Source organism: Carex rostrata, chromosome 6 (genome assembly GCF_964058835.1).
Source record: "Carex rostrata chromosome 6, lpCarRost1.2, whole genome shotgun sequence".
NCBI classification, from domain to species: Eukaryota; Viridiplantae; Streptophyta; class Magnoliopsida; order Poales; family Cyperaceae; genus Carex; species Carex rostrata.
In genome coordinates this window covers 10199239-10216365 of record NC_135923.1, presented here as the reverse complement: position 1 = coordinate 10216365, position 17127 = coordinate 10199239, and the positions used below count along the sequence as shown (strand labels likewise).

The following is a 17127-nucleotide window of genomic DNA, read 5'->3' as shown; positions in this document are numbered from 1 at the left end:
TCCCTCTATTAGTACTCCGTCTTTATCAAAAAAAGGGCCATGCCATCGCTCATATACGGTGCCGACATTTGTACTTGCCATGGCCTGGAGCAATGGTGTCAGATAGCCATACGAATCCTTCCAACTACCGAATATCCTGCAGATAGCAAGTTCACGACCTCTCCACAGCTTGTTGTATTTTGGGATTACATATTTGTATTTGTGTCTGACGGTCATAGCCACCGCCTTGATGCTCATCGATGGATCCAACTTAATGTCCTCCTCAATTGCATCGGCAATTAGTGATGTCGTCAGCTGCGCATGGTCTGTCCTTGTGGACGCAGACTTGCATGTATGAGGTGGTTCACACTTCTTAATCATCCATGCTTCCCATGAACCCACAGGGGTTGCAAAAAGGCGGAACTCGCAGCGCGGGTGAGTTTTACACAGCACAACTAACCTTGTTCGGTCCCTTTTGTATAGTATACATTCCCAGTTGCCGTGAACATGAGTCTCATTTATTTTCTTTACAAGTTCGTCTATGTTGGTATAAACTTGCCCTGCGGCAAGTTCTTTATTGTATTCAACACGAGGACCGAAGAAACTAATGTCTGCCTCTTCGAAAGCTGTGGTGTCGTTGAATGTGGCGACCGGATGCTTACTTCCCCGACCTGTAATCGGGAATTTTTCTGCCCTGGATAAACCTGGTACATTTGCATCACCATCTGATAAGTCATCAGCTTCCCAAACCCCTTGGTATTCGTCTCCCGTTTCCATTTCCCTTTCTGGTATGGCATCAATAGCATCAACATCAATATCAATATCATTTCGATTAACGGGTACCGGTCCTGACTCTGGCATAGTTGGAAATCTAGGGATTATGGGTGTCTGTCTGGGTGGTGGTGGCAACTCTTCAGTATTTTTTGGGGAGTTGTGGTACCCCTGGTTGTCATAACCGGGGCTGTGGTACCTCTGGCTGTCATAAGGGGACTGCTGGTGATATTCCTGGTTGTCATAAGGGGATTGCTGGTGGTACTCCTGGTGGTCATAAGGGGAGTGCTGGTGGTACCTTTGGTTGTCATAAGGGGAGTGCTGGTGGTACCCCTGGTTGTCATAACCTGAAGGTCCCGCCCCAGCCGAACTTGAAGGTCCAGCCCTCGTCCGGGGAACCCTCTTCGAATATATGTCCATCACCGGGACCCCACAAGCCACAAATTGAGTATACACAACTCTCCACAAATTGGCATCTGTTATTGGAAACTTAACAAAGTAAGGTCTACCCCCCACACGTGAGTTGTCAATCCGTGTAGCCAATTCTATTTCATACCTGTTGGGGTTTACAGATGTCTTTTCGTATATTAGCTCCTTCAGTTCCTCAAATGTGGTATTTTCATTAATCTCGAAGCCAAATGCGACTTCTTTCGTGTAATGCACGCCATCTTCATCCCTTTCTAGCTTGCCGCCGACATACAGTGCAACTAACATCTCTTCTTTAACAAACTACATTTAAAAAAAAAAATGACAAGTATTACATGACATAATAATGGGTACAATAATAAATGACTAATTGAAAAATAAATGACTAATTAAAAAATAATTAAAAATTTTTTTAAAAAAATTACAATGTTGCTATAGTACGTGTACAGCAATTGTTACAGTAAATATACGGTACGCTACAGTGCTTGTACAACTAAATTGCTACCCTAAACATACAGTACGCTACAGACAATGTACAGTAGGCAACAGTAAATGTACAGTAGGCAACAGTAAATGTACAGTACGCAACAGTAAATGTACAGTACGCAACAGTAATTACAACAGTAAAAAATAACTACAGTAATGACTAATTATTATAATTACAAAAACATACCTATTCACTCAGTTTCTCGCCTCGAGCGAAATTCTCAAATCGAGAAGTGACAGAGGCAGAAAACGGGGTTTAAATCAGATTAGATATGGGGCGCCCTGCTGTGTGGCGCCTCACTTGTGCTATGGGCCGCCCCATAGGGTGGCCCCTCATAGGGAATATTGGGCCGCCCTGGGCCCAGGCGGTCAGGGCATTTTTAAAAAAAAATTGGAGACAGGGACATTTTTAAAATTTTAATTTGTTTCAGGGATATTAATAAAAATCTTCGGATTCTTGAACTTACGTATAGGACAGAATATTTTAGTTACTGCATTTTATTTTAGCATACTATCAAACCTCTTTAGATTAATTTTTTTTTTTTAATCTTAAATTGACTTATCAAAGGGAGAGTACGGCTGTATGGGTCTCAGGAAGGTCCGGCATTTATTCCCAAAACGGTCTGGTTTCCAGCTTTACGCTGTTCCTTGTCCAACTAGCCAATTGGAATCACACTTAGGGGTGTCAATGGGTACGGTACGGGTCGGGTGGAGACATTTTCATACCCATACCCATTAAAATTGATCTTATCCATACCCTACCCATATCCATTAAAATTTGATTTTACCCTACCATACCCTTACCCGTTAATGTTATCGGGTAACGAAACGGTAGCGGGTGAATAACGGATAATACTAGTATAATAATTAGTTTTATTATATTTTACAAATCAAACATCAAAAACTCATTCATTTTAACACATATATAATTGTATTTTTAATAAAAAATAAAATAAATGTGCAATCAATTCCAACAAAATTATTTTTTATAAAGAATAAAAATTCAAAAACACGAATATACATTTAAGTGTGTTAGAAATTGAATTAAATATACATTTAAGTGGGTTGGAAATCGAATTGAATATATATTTGGATTTTATAATTACCCTATAGGGTAACGGGTACAAAATAGTAATTACTCATACCCTTACCCATTTATTTAACGAAAAAAAATTCTTACCCATAACCATACCCAATAAACTAACGAAAAAAAAAACTTATCCATACCCGCCTTATCGAATACAATACGGGTCGGGTAAACGTACGACGGGATCCACATTTCTCTCTCCTCTACTGTGCTGCTGCTATTGTAGCATTTGGAGAGTGACTCTCAAATTTTTTTAAAAGCCATGATAATAACTCAACCACCGAATTCATGAATCCACGTTGAACTTGTACAATTTTTTAATAGTTAAAATTTCAACTAAGAACTTGTATACATGCAAAAGTTGTAAATCTCTATGTAAAACGGTTCAAAATTTAAAATTTTAACTAAGAACTTGCATACATTCAAAAGTTGTAAATCTCTATGTAAAACGGTTCAAAATCCACGTTGAAGTTGTACAATATTTAATAGGTGAAATTCAACTTAGAACTTGTATAAAGTCTGCGTAGCATTTGGAGAGTGACTCTCAATTTTTTTTTAGAGAATGATGACAACTCAACACCGAATTCAATTCATGCTGAAACTATCCAACATTCATGTTGAAGTTGTAAAATTTTAATAGTTGAAATTTCACCTCAGAACATGTATATATGCTGAAGTTGTAAATCTATATGTAAAACTATATATCCAAGTTCCATGCTGAAGTTATACAATTTTTAATATTTGAAATTTAAACTTAAATCCTCGATGAAGTTTCCGGAGCATTGGGAGAGTGACTCTGAATTATTTTTTACAGTCAGTGATAACAACTCAACATCGAATTGAATTTATGCTCAAGTTGTACATTTTTAATAGTTGATATTTCAACTTAGAACCTGTATACTGCTGAATTGTAAATCTATTTATAAAATTATAAAAAAAATTATGATGAAGATGTACATTTTTTCAATAGTTGAAATTTCAACTTAGAACCTGTACGCAATTTGCGTATTTGGAGAGCGGAGAGCCTATGATAGCAACCCAACACCGACTCACCGAATTGATTTTTTTTTTTTTTTAATAAACCCGTACGCATACCGAATTGAAATTTAGCTGCAAGCCTGCAACTATAGCTGTCCGATCAGAATTGCACACCTTCCAACGCCTGAAAGGATACCACGTACTATAACAGCTCAGCACATTTTGGCATTAAGCTCTAATGAAGCAGAGTCCGGATCTTCTGAAGTAACTCAAATTTTGAATTTAGATCCGGACCATCCTGATCTGAATTCGGATAATTTCAGTTCAAAGTAGTGTACTAGAGGCAGTGTTATAAATCTACTTTACTAACGAACCTAGGGAGGTTCTGGGAGGTTAGCGGACTCGGGTCTAGAACTCATATAATGGGTTTTGGATATTTTTGAGTCTGTGGATTCAAATAATGGGTTTTGAATATTTTTGAACTTATTTTTAACCTAAATCTCATATGCGGTCCGCATAAGCATTTTTTATGCGGCAGTAGACTGCATACGTAGATGCGCTGCATAGAACTGCATTTTATTACACTGACTAGATGACATGGAATTCCTTTAATATTCGTGTTAAAATAGATTTGATGGTCCAGATCTAAACTCAAATTTTGAGTTACTTTAGATTATATGAATTCAGTGAAGCGCCATTTGTAATCCCCTTGCATCACATATTTACATGGATCTCGAAAAGTTTCAAGGTGTTGACTGTGTGAATTAATGACTTAATTTATATTTTTTTTTACGAAGAGACATAATTTATATATATATATATATATGTGTGTGTGGATTTAGAGCTTTCGTTTTTATATACAATACAAAACATTTCGAATTTATTTATTGTCAAGTTAAGCGGTAATTTTTTTAAAATAAAACAAAGCATTAAAATGCTCATAAAATCTTTTATATTTTGATTACTTGACTTGATAGTAAATAAAGGAAGCGTCTAATTGTCCACAACTTTTTGTCCACCACTTGTCCACAGCTTTGACTTGCGCGAATACTGTAAAATTACTTCTACATGCTGTATAATTATACAATATATCACATAAAATATATCAGTTAATCACAAAACATCCAGCAACTATTTGAAGTGGTCCTATGATAGTTAGAAAAAAATTGCAACTTGCACAACATGACAAAATAAATGTACTTTCAAACTGTACTTTCAGAAATTACAGTTATATGAAGTTATTGGCAGTTAGAGTTAGTTATTAGCGGTTATTGGCAGTTAGAGTTAATTATTAGCGTCCGCATTGGGTTGAATCTTGTATACTGTAAAATTGAATCTTGTATACTGTAAAATTGAATCTTATACACAGTAAAATTTACAATTGAATCTTGTATATTGTAAAATTGAATCAGCAGAACTGTAAAATTGAATCTTGTATACAGTAGATTTTTCAATTGAATATTGTTCGGATGAGTAAGAAGTCTCTCTATCATCTCTTTCTTCCAGATTTTCACAAGATGAATACTGTAAAATTACAACATGAATACTATAAAATTACAAGATAAATACTGTAAAATTCACAAATCAATACTCCATATCGCCTTTCTATCATCTCTTTCCTCCAGATTTCCACAAGATGAATACTATAAAATGACAAGATGAATACTGTAAAATTAACGGGGCAATACTATAAAATTAACAGATCAATACTCCATATCGCCTCTCTATCATATCTTTCTTCCAGATTTTCACAAGATGAATACTGTAAAATGACAAGATGAATACTGTAAAATTAACGGGGCAATACAGTAAAATTAACAGATGAATACTCCATATCGCCTCTCTATCATCTCTTTCCTCCAGATTTCATTTGAAATGCTAGATCTGTTATTGCATACAACGAAAACAATAAATTCAACAGAAATAACTTACTAGATTTGAATTTTGCCGTGCTCTTCAACAAAAATAACTTTTCTACATCTTTCTACTGTAATCAGCATCGATCAGGTATGATCATGTTCATGATTTCCTTCATTTCTTTCTTTCTTTCTTTCATTTTAATGGAGATGTTTTGATATACACCCCAAATATTATCTTCGGAGAAAGATATTATAACACGACTGCAATACCTGAAGGGACAGCATAGAATAACACGGCTGCACGTGAAGAGATGGTGGTGGGTAACAGTAACACATCTCCATCTGAGGAGACACTAGCACAGCTTGCCCTTGATCCAAACAAGAATTAAAGATACTGGAAATACTGGAAAGAACGGAGGGAGGAGAGAGATTTCTCCTTTGATTACGATTTCTCCTTTGAAATACTGGAAAGAACAGAAGGAGGAGAGAGATCAATAGCGATAATAAGAAATTTGTTTATATACGCGTATTTCAGTTATGTGGGGACCGGAGTCGTTAAAACAAGTTAAACGGGAGTTGGATAAGGTTGTGGACAAATGGTGGACAAAACCCAGTGGACAGAAACCTTTTCTCAACTCCAAAACCCATCAAATCGGTTTCAAATGACAAATCCGAACCGTTGAAATCCTCCTACCTTACGAGTGATGCGTCTACATGTGAAAATTTTAAACATTTGAATTAATTTAGTATAAAGTCAATCGGTCAAAATTAGAAGGTTAATAAATTAATTTTAGTGCATTCATTTTTTGAACGTTTTTTGACCGCTTGTGCTCCATGGCACTATATTTTTATTTTGAAAATCCAAACGACCGATCCGAACCACTCAACATGATCTCCATATTAAAATGTGCTTAGAGACCAAATTTTACATTTTTAGAATTTTTTTACTATTTATTAAGCCACTTTGAAAATCATTGATCCGATGGTTCAGAAATTTTTACTGTTTTTTTTTACTATTCACAACAAAACAACAATTTTCAAAATTGCTTAATAAATAGTAAAAAAATTCCAAAAAATATAAAATTTAGTTTCCAAGCACGTTTCAATATGGAGAGCATGTTGGAAGGTTCAAATCGGTTGTTTGGATTTTCAAAATGAAAATATGGCGTGAAGTACAAACGCATTTTACTCAATGGTTCACCATAGCTCATCTATATATATATATATATATATATATTGTTTCCTTTATGGTCTAATATTTCATTTCACTTTTATACTATTTTGAGCATTTTTCAATACTTTTTATTCATGGTTATAAACTTTGTAACCACAATCTTCAGACATGATCTTTGTTTTTTTTCAAAAAAAGAAAGAAAGATAAGGGCTGAGACATGTTACTGGTTACAATCTATATATTATGACCATATACTTCGGATTCAATTTCGTCAGTGCATTGTGCAATGATGATGACAGAAAAACATACTAGATAAATTAGATGCTTTGAATAGGATGAAAATAAATTTATGATAATAAATTATATATATTTTAAAAAACCAGCATTGAACCGGTTGAACCACCGGTCCGACCACTGAACCGTTGAACCGAAACTTTAGCGGTTCGACGTCCAGTCCGATTCTGATAATATTGGTTGTACATCTTTCCACTATTTTTTATTATTATATATTAGTGGTCTTATCTAAATTGTCGTCATTTTTTTTCCTTGATAGGGCTTTAGGTTGATTAAGTCTATCATTTTTATTTGTCATATAATTGTTGAATATAGAACAAATTAATTCTCAATTTCGGATTTTGGTACAGTTCCTGTGTTCGTCAAAATTTACAATTAATCTACTATTATTATATTCTTATCATATTTATGTTAATGTATGTACATGACATGTGGCTTTAGAAAATCACTTACTTTTTTGTTTACAAAGCGTTATGTAATAAAATGTAGAAACAATATTTTTCCTGAATTAGTGAAAAAATAACACAATGTTTTCCTCTTTCTTCCTCTGCTCTCGCTCTTCTCCTATCAAAAATGTCGAAATGGAAACCTACAAAATGAAAAAAACATTGACATTAATCTGAAGAGAAAAATCTCACGAAAAAAAAATACAATTATAAATAATGGGAAGCTACAAATATTGTTTGTTCTTCAAACGCACGTTTGGTTGGAGCGAGGCGAAGCCTCCAGATGACGTGAAAATATTATTTGAAGAATATTGCGAAGGCGGGTCCCACATGTCAATGGAGCAATTTAAGAAATTTCTCGCAGATCCTGAAGCAGGTGATAATCCAAATAACGCCGACAAAATATTCGAGTGGATCCAACAGCAAAAAAGCCACACGAAACGAATCTCAAGACCGTTGATACTTCTCGATGATTTGCAAACTTATTTGTTTTCAAATGAACTCAATCCTTCTCTGAAACCACAGGTTTGATCAAATGCTTTTTTCGTATGAGTTCTTTAATTTGCAAGGGATGGGAGTTTTTGAATCGGTTGCAAGCAGATTGTTTTTTGTTAGAGAAAAATAGATGCTTAGTTTTAAGTTTCATTAAAAAAATTGTCAAAAAAAAAGTTTCATTAAAATTAATATCAGTAATGTCTAATTTTCCAAAATTTTAAAGAAACAAAAGAATATTTAAAATATTAAAATTGAAATATAGATTTTACAAACAGATTTTTGTTTATCCATAGCTACTCAAAAATGTTATATGTACATTTCAATGTTCTCTAATCTTTGTTAATTGTACTTTTCGTAGATTAATCTGATGACAATTTTGAAAATAAAAGAAAAGGATGCGTCGTGTATTGGACTAATTTTTGAGTTCGATGAGTTTCTCTGCTGTTCAATTTACTATAAATCCGAATGTTGTGCTTGAATATTCGTGTACGTCTGTTTTAATATTCGTACGCATGAATCATAAAATGAATCAGACAGCGGGGGAGATCTCACTTGACTAACAAGCGAGTCGATGCCCATTAACATATCATTTTTCCTTCTTAAAAATATAAACAACTTTGCAAAATAAATAAATAAAGCAGAAAAAAATATCATCATCAGGGGCGGACCCACATGGTCCCAGGGGTCAGCTGCTTTTCTCCAAAATTTTGATTTTTGAATTTTAGTGGAGATCATGATATTCCGATTGACTTTGCTCCTCCTGAAAATTTTTTTGCACTTATCTGGATGTTTGATTTGTAATTCGGGTTAAACTTATGGTTAAAATTAAAATAATTTTTTTGAATTATGATTGATAATTAGAATTATAAGTTAGAAAATCAGAAATTACAAATCAGTGTATTAAAAAGTATAAATTAAAGTATTATTTTTTATCGAGTATCTAATTAGTTAATGATTTTAAATTCAATTCGATATTTTTTTACTCGCTTGATAAAAATTCTGGATCTGTCTCTGATCATTGTTTAGTATTTTAAGCTGATATAAAATAAAGCTCGTGGGTCATGTTCGGCAACGAAGATTAGAGTGTTGCAGCTTAAGAGTTTAAGCTGTGCTAAGGAGGAGATATTCGGCTAACAAAGGTTTAGAGTAATGAAGCTTAAGTGTATAAAGATGCTAAAGAAAGGCTCTAAGGAGGCACTTTTTCCTAAGCCTATGTTTTTTTTGGCTTAAGAATTTGCTCTAAGGAAGCTTAAGAAAGATGTTCTAAATTTGTCTAAGGAATTGTTGTTCGGCTAGCTTAAGCAACTAAAAAAGCTAAAACCACTCTAAGGAGGCTAAAGCCTTGTTGCCGAACATGACCGCGGTGTTTTCCTGCAAAGCTTACTAGAAAAAGGGTTCGTGTTATTTCCTAGCGATGAGCCGATATCACATCCTTTTCTCCAGGTCCAAGGAGACGTATATAGCTAACCAACAGCATTATCAGATAATTTTTAAATAAAAGACAACATCAAATTGCCTGGAGGGGTCCCATAAAATTATTCGAAGACAACTGGATAAGTAATCAGTTAGCATCATTTAAAACACACGACATCATCTTTTATTACTTGGTTATAATAGAATAGTCAGTCGATAGTTGAATCCATTCCCGATAAACAGCGACGTATTCAGATCTTGCCGACGGTTATACTTGCCCTCCTCCTCCGTCTCTTCCTTCCCTCTATCAAAGCTTTCCTGAAAAGTTCCCAAAAGCCCCGGGAAAAAAACAACAATTTAAATTCAACCACCATCACTCTTCTCAACTAAGTAACTGAGAGAGAGAGAGAGGAATGGGAACCCACAAGTTTAAGTATTGCTTATGCTTCACCCGCAAGTTCCACCTGAAGGATGCTGGGCCGCCGGATGACGTCAGGAGTCTGTTCGACGAGTACAGCGAAGGTGGGTCCCACATGTCAGCGGACCAGCTCAGGAAGTTCCTTGCTGGGCCCCACGCGTCGAGCGACCCCGACCAGGCGGATAGGATCATCGAACGGATCCGACAGCAGAAGGGCCCCCTCGCGCGGATATCAAGGCCCGTGCTAACGCTCGAGGATTTTCACCATTATTTATTTTCTCTCGAGCTAAACCCTCCCTTGAAATCAGAGGTTTGGTTCGGATTCTGATTTTGGGGAAACTTTTTTCTGAAATTATGTAAATCTACCAAGTCCCTTAACTATACGGGTGCAAGCAAATCTCTTCTTTGTGAATTTATTTTGCGCTCAGATCTCTATTTTTATTATTTTAACCTTCTTAACTCTTTTATTCTGATTACAAAATTTCATTCAAGCTTTTAATTGGTAGAGATCTAGTAAAAAAGAGTTTTCAGTTTTGGGAGACCATATTAAAATGAAGCTATCTGGCACTATGTAAATGTGATAGTACATGCAATTTTGTGTCTATTTCTCTCACACCATACAATACATGCAATATTTGTTTTGACTCATTTTTGTTCTTGCTTTACCTTTTTTTTTTTTTTTGGTCTCAGATTCACCATGACATGAGTGAGCCATTATCTCATTATTTCATATACACTGGGCATAACTCGTACTTGACCGGAAACCAGCTCAGTAGCGACTGCAGTGATGCTCCTATCATTAAAGCATTGCAAAGAGGTGTTAGAGTAATTGAGTTGGATATGTGGCCTAATTCTGCGAAGGATGACATCAACATTCTTCATGGAAGGTAATAATAGGAATTATGCATCATTGATAGCAGTGTGTACTGGTATCAGGCCTCACATACTTCACAAAAGTGGATTGTACAAATTTAAGCAGCAGTTAAGACCAATAAAGACTGAAAATTTATCATCACTATACTAGGCATAACTTCGTACCAGTTACACCTAAAATTCTAGAGCTACCAATTTCCACCTTGTGGTGCTGTTAAATTGGAAATGAACCCAGGAAAACCAATGTAGACTGATTGATAAACCACTTCTTTTTTCTTTGTTTTTTTAGACCTGAATACCATATTTTCAAGTGTCAAAATTTTGTTATCACAGTGAAAATACCATAATGAGCTAAGAAGTGTAAATTAGATCAAGATTTCTACTTCCTTTTGTCTTGTAGAACCTTGACCTCTCCAGTCTCGCTCCTGAGGTGCTTGAAGTCTATTAAGGAGCATGCCTTTGTAGCATCCCCATATCCTGTTATTATTACCCTGGAGGACCATCTTACTCCTGACCTTCAAGCTAAAGTAGCAAAGGTAGACACTTCTTTTATGAAACTCGGAAATTGCAGAAAAAAAAAAATCATTTTATGAGTTTTTTCTGCCTTTTAATGTTCAACAGTCAATGTCAACCCATAAACAAGCAGGGTCAGCTTTAGCAGCACTGCTTCTGAATGGTGAATATCTATGGTATTGTGCACAAAAAGTATATAGAAGTAATAACAAAAGGTAGATTGAACTTGGGTAAAACGACCTCTTAGAAATATTGAATGCCAACGATTAGTTAAGCCTTTCTTTTAATTTCACGAATGCTGTTATATCAATCACCAGTAGTACTAAGAGCAACTCGTCACGCAAGTCCATGTTGCTGCTTGGTGAAGATAACAAATGGGTCGCTTCACAAATCGTACAAATGGCTTGTCTTGTGTATAGTGCAAGTTTGGAAAAACTAAAAAGGTTGTTGTGCAATTTCCCCTACAAATGACCTGAGCTGATACTTCTCTTGCGGCATTTTCTCAGATGGTGACAGAAGTTTTTGGAAACATACTCTACTATCCTGAAACAGAGCATGTGAAGGAATTCCCTTCCCCAGAATTTCTCAAAAACCGAGTTATCCTCTCTACAAAACCACCGAAAGAGTATCTTGAAGCCAAGAGCTTCAAGGAGAAAGATTTTGAACATTCTGATTCAAAGAAAAATAATGAAGAGACGGCCTGGGGAAGAGAAGTGCCTGATCTCGATACTGAAATTGAATCAGCTGCTGCCAAGGTTACTATTCTTTCTATTTCAATGGTGTATTACTCATCTTGCTTTTAATGCTTTCTTTTATTTGCTTTTGGCTACTTGTTGGATTCATAACCAGATTAGAAATTCTCTTTTCCTCCCTCCCACTCCCCCAACTGCTTGCTGTTGCCTCTCAATTTTTTTTTTTGTCAGTTACTGTGATTTTTTGGGCCTTCCAGTGCCCCCTCCCACCATTCTCTTTGACCTGTCTTATTTTCTAGTTTGATTTTAGTCAAACTCACCTTCATTTCTATGTGCATAGCCTTCGTTTATTTGTCAATCATAGTCAAGACTAACACTTACGCCCCCTTGTTTATTACCAAGCTCCTAATTAAATTTCAAATCATAAATTGATATCTTTCATACATCAAATCCAAATTTCATAGAAATAAGAAAGAAGCCAAGGTCTTGTTCCTTTTAGGATTATTTGACAACGGCAAACTGTTTAATAGGATGATGACGATGACTCAGACAGAAAGAAAGATGATGATGATGATGACAATGATGACCTGAAGGTGCCGCCAGTTCATTCCTTAGAATACAAGCACCTCATTACAATTCGGGCTGGGAAGCCCAAAGGTAGCATGAGTGAAGCACTTAAAGTAGATCCTGGTAAAGTCCGGAGGCTCAGTCTCAGTGAACAAGAGCTCGCTAAAGCTGCCTCTGCTCACAGTGCTGAGCTTATAAGGTAAAATTACCTATTGTTATTTTGCACTGGTAATGTTGTAGGTTGCCATCCTGACCAACACCAACATGTGGCAGTTGTGTTCCTGACAGGTACCTACCTGGTTTTGTTGGCATTTTGCAGAGAATTGCATGGTCAGAAAAGGGAGCAAACACAACTGCATTAGTGAATATAAGCTAAACATAATGATAAAAGCACAAAATAATGGCAATCATCTTTGAGAACTAGGCATCATATTGTCAGTAATAGAAAGCTAGCTTCTTTTAAGCCATGCGATATCTACGAGCTTACTTTGAGAGTAATAATGCAGTAGCATTTTCCATTGTGCTTTCTGGGGAAATGAGACATTTTTTATTATTATTTGATAATGAGAGCTTACTTCTGTATCTATTAATGGTAGGTTCACTCAGAATAACATACTGAGGATTTACCCCAAAGGAGTTCGCATAAATTCCTCAAATTACAACCCGTTTATTGGATGGGTCCATGGTGCTCAGATGGTTGCATTCAATATGCAGGTGTGTTTCCTTTTCCTTTGTTTGTAAATTTATTTAGTAGAAATGAAGAATCTTGTGAAAAATGGTTCAATGGGCTATTAATTTTATTAGGGAACTTTCCTCTTGATGACAATGAGAACAGTGGCAACAAAGCAGTAAAGGACATTTAATATACCATTGATTCTATTTTAAGCTTAGCATATAGATTGGAAAACATTTTAAGGGCAAATGTTTTTTCAACACCCCATTAGTTGAAGATTCCGTGCAGACGTGCATATCCTGCATAAATCCAGATATCCAACACATGCACTACCGTTCCCATTCTAGTTTCCTTTTTTTTTCTCAAAATGGGGTGAGGTGAGTATTCCTATTTCTCCATTAAAATTCTTTTGGATGGGTACAGTTAATGATTTTTTCTAACAGCAAGTCTAATTATGTTCTTGATCCAGGGATATGGAAGGTCTCTATGGTTGATGCATGGGTTTTACAGAGCCAACGGTGGATGTGGTTATGTTAAGAAACCTGATTTTCTTATGAAAAATGGTCCTAATGATGAGGTTTTTAATCCAAAAGCAGAGTTACCTGTGAAAACTACATTAAAGGTACTATTATCATCGATGTGCCTTTTGTTTATTTCCCTCAGATGGCCATTTATTGCAAAAAGTGCAACTTTTAATGAGTATTGTACAGGTTAAAGTGTACATGGGAGATGGTTGGCATCTGGACTTCACGCAGACACATTTTGACCAATATTCCCCTCCGGATTTCTACACTCGAGTATGTCAAGGAGTTCTTTAATTTTTTTAATAACATATAAAAGAAGGGTCTGGATATCCATGAAATTATTAACTGCCTCGACATCGAATTTTACATTTGACCCATCAATCGGAAGAAAAGGTTTAGGAACTAAAATTAGAATCTAAAATGTGGTCATGTTAAGCAATTTTTTGTTGGGTAATAGTTGCAAATATCTCCAAAATTGGTACGACAGAAAGGCTGTCAGTTAACATGTTTTTATCAACAGGTTGGCATAGCTGGAGTTCCAGCTGATTCAATAATGAAAAAAACAAAGGCAATAGAGGATAATTGGGCCCCATCTTGGAATGAAGAGTTTGAATTTCCCTTGAGAGTTCCAGAGATAGCTTTGCTTCGTGTAGAAGTACACGAGTATGACATGTCAGAGAAGGATGATTTTGGCGGCCAGACTGTCCTTCCGGTATCTGAATTGAGACCGGGTGTTCGTGCTGTCCCTCTGTATGATCACAAGGGAAATAAATTCAAGTCGGTCAAGATGCTCATGCGGTTTGAAATTGTTTGAAATTGTTTCATAGATATTGGTTCATTTTATGTATGTAAGAGGTTTGGTTGAATTATATTGTTGTTTTATTGTAGAGGGTATTTAGTAACACTCGGCAATTCTTAGTCTCTTACTAGTGTTTATTATGTGCATCTGTGTTGTGTGGAATACAATAATGTGGATATTTCTTAAATAAGGAATGAAGTGCTTTGTACATAGAATGATAATTAGTGCGTTTCTAGTAGTAGGTTTATCAGTGTGTTATTCGAGACAAAATACCATCTACTCGCTTGGTAATTGTTGAATTGCAGTCAATGTTGATATTTGGTCTCTCTCTTCTCCCAACAATCGTGCTACATCGAAAAATAGATCTTTGATTTCATCAAGATTCGAGTTTAGACAAAAGCCGACGTCTCAGATTACCCTGCTATAAAATAATCCACTGCATAGCGACAATTTTATTAACTGGATAACTGACCGAATAGCGACAACTGGATAACTGACCAAATACCGGAGAAATGGACGTGTTTTACACCGCACGATCTGCCTGCTGGACAAGACAGGACAACTGGAAGACTTTAGTTATTTATTTGCAATTTTTTTATAAATCATAATTAATTAAATTAAATTTAGCAAAGCAGTATAATTAGTTTTTTTTTTTCAAAAATCACAAGGACCGAATTGAAAATCTGGTCTCCACATTTTGCTTTTTTTCAGACCGAATTGCCAATTTGATCTCCAAATTTTTTTCACTTTTTCGTAAATGCAGCCACAGATGATCTGAATAACCCTTTTTTACCCCCCACACCGAAATGAACATTCGGTCTCGATAATTTGGTTATTTTTCCACGCGGGAAAGGAGAGGTAACTGGAGGGGTGGGGTGCGGATCCGACTGCATTCTTCAATTTGGTTAAGGCCAAATTTCTTTCAAATTTAATAGAGGTAAGAAGGGCTTTGAGATTCGTGCAATTTGTAATTGATCGATTGATTGAGATTTCTCTGGCAATTAAAAGAACAATACCGTCCATTACATTTAATCAAACGAAAGTTTCTAAACTCAATTTATAATTTGTTTGTATCTTCGTTACCCTTTTTTTATTAGCAAACTTTTTATTAACATTTTTATTCTTATCAAACTACAAAAAAAAAATGTATGTTATTTTAATGAAAGTTCTTATTTACAGAATTTTAATTTAATAATTTTGTACATTTATGTAATTTAATAACATCTTTTTATAACCTAATTCCTTTGTAATTATTAAATTACATAACCTAATTCATTTATCTATATATGTGCATTTAAATTACATAAATGAATTAGGTTATAAAAAATGTACAAATTATTTCTATGTTATGAAATTGCATAAATGAATTAGGTTATAAAAATATGTTATTAAATTACATAATGTACAAATTATTAAATTAAAATTCTGTAAATACGAATTTTCATAAAAATAACATACAATTTTTTTTTGACATATTAAAAATAAGTAGTTTGATAAGAATAAAAATGTTAATAAAAAGTTTGCTAATAAAAAAAAGGGTAACGAAGATACAAACAAATTATAAATTGAGTTTAGAAACTTTCGTTTGATTAAATGTAATGGACGGTATTGTTCTTTTAATTGCCAGAGAAATCTCAATCAATCGATCAATTACAACTTGCACGAATCTCAAAGCCCTTCTTACCTCTATTAAATTTGAAAGAAATTTGGCCTTAACCAAATTGAAGAATGGAGTCGGATCCGCACCCTACCCCTCCAGTTACCTCTCCTTTCGCGCATGGAAAAATAACCAAATTATCAAGACCGAATGGTAATTTCCGTCTGGGGTAAAAGAGGGTTATTCGGATCATCTGTGGCCACGTTCACAAAAAAGTGAAAAAAACTTGGTTCGGTCTGGGAAAAAGCAAAATGTAGAGATCGAATCTCCAATTCGGTCCTTACATTTAAAAAAAAAAAAAACTAATCATACTGCTTTGTTAAATTTAATTTAATTAATTGTGGTTTATAAAAAAATTTCATTTATTTAGGTTGTTCGCACAAAATACCGCCCGGCTAAAACCAGCCTAACACGTGGTGGGGGCACAAGACAAAGTTCCTGTGCTTCCGATTTTTTTTTTTAAAAACCATAACTAAAAAACAATATTTTAAACCAACCAGATTGCATTGGTTTTTACGGAAATCATAAGAATTTTTTTTTTCGGGACGTCATTTCGGTCCGAAATATTTTCATAAGTTTTATCATCATATTTTTTATCGAAATATATAAAAATGGCCAGGACCAAAATAGTATTTCGGTCCCGAAATAACATTTTGATTCTTGTAATTTTTGTAAAAACCAAAGCAATCAAGTTAGTTTGGTAAAATATTATTTTTTATTTATGATTTTTAAAAAAAAATCCCCGCCACAGATCGCCTATGTCTATTTTTTGTGTGTTTCCTCCATTGTTGGCTTGTTGCTCTCTGTGCTGCAACAATATTGGATTTTTTTTTTTAATAAAAGGCTATTGCCAGCTTCATTTAACAACGAAACTTTGTTCGGATATTGGATTTGTTTTTCCACTATTCGTGTGTGTTTATACCCGACTTTACTGCAACGATCCAAAGAAAGTCTTGTTATTTCAAATCGAACTTTTTTATTTTTTAGAATACACGAATCTTAA

General features: G+C 34.9%; 1 protein-coding gene across 1 annotated transcript; it reads left to right on the top strand.

Annotated features, from left to right (window-relative positions):
- The first annotated feature begins 9626 nt into the window (after nucleotides 1–9626).
- On the top strand, nucleotides 9627–14685 carry LOC144555226 (phosphoinositide phospholipase C 2-like). Its single transcript, XM_078303485.1, has 9 exons — nucleotides 9627–10136; nucleotides 10517–10713; nucleotides 11100–11235; nucleotides 11719–11967; nucleotides 12435–12670; nucleotides 13068–13185; nucleotides 13614–13766; nucleotides 13855–13941; nucleotides 14189–14685. Exons 1-9 carry the CDS (start codon nucleotides 9822–9824, stop codon nucleotides 14480–14482), a joined length of 1785 nt encoding a protein of 594 aa, XP_078159611.1. The 5' UTR covers nucleotides 9627–9821; the 3' UTR covers nucleotides 14483–14685.
- The last annotated feature ends 2442 nt before the right edge of the window (nucleotides 14686–17127 follow it).

What these genes read in the sequence shown, in the direction of transcription:
- LOC144555226 (XM_078303485.1), top strand. Translation starts at nt 9,822, where the DNA reads ATGGGAACCCACAAGTTTAAGTATTGCTTATGCTTCACCCGCAAGTTC. An exon ending in TTGAATCAGCTGCTGCCAAG is followed by an intron (nt 11,968 to 12,434) that starts GTTACTATTCTT and finishes ACTGTTTAATAG; the next exon opens with GATGATGACGATGACTCAGA. An exon ending in CTCCGGATTTCTACACTCGA is followed by an intron (nt 13,942 to 14,188) that starts GTATGTCAAGGA and finishes TTTTATCAACAG; the next exon opens with GTTGGCATAGCTGGAGTTCC.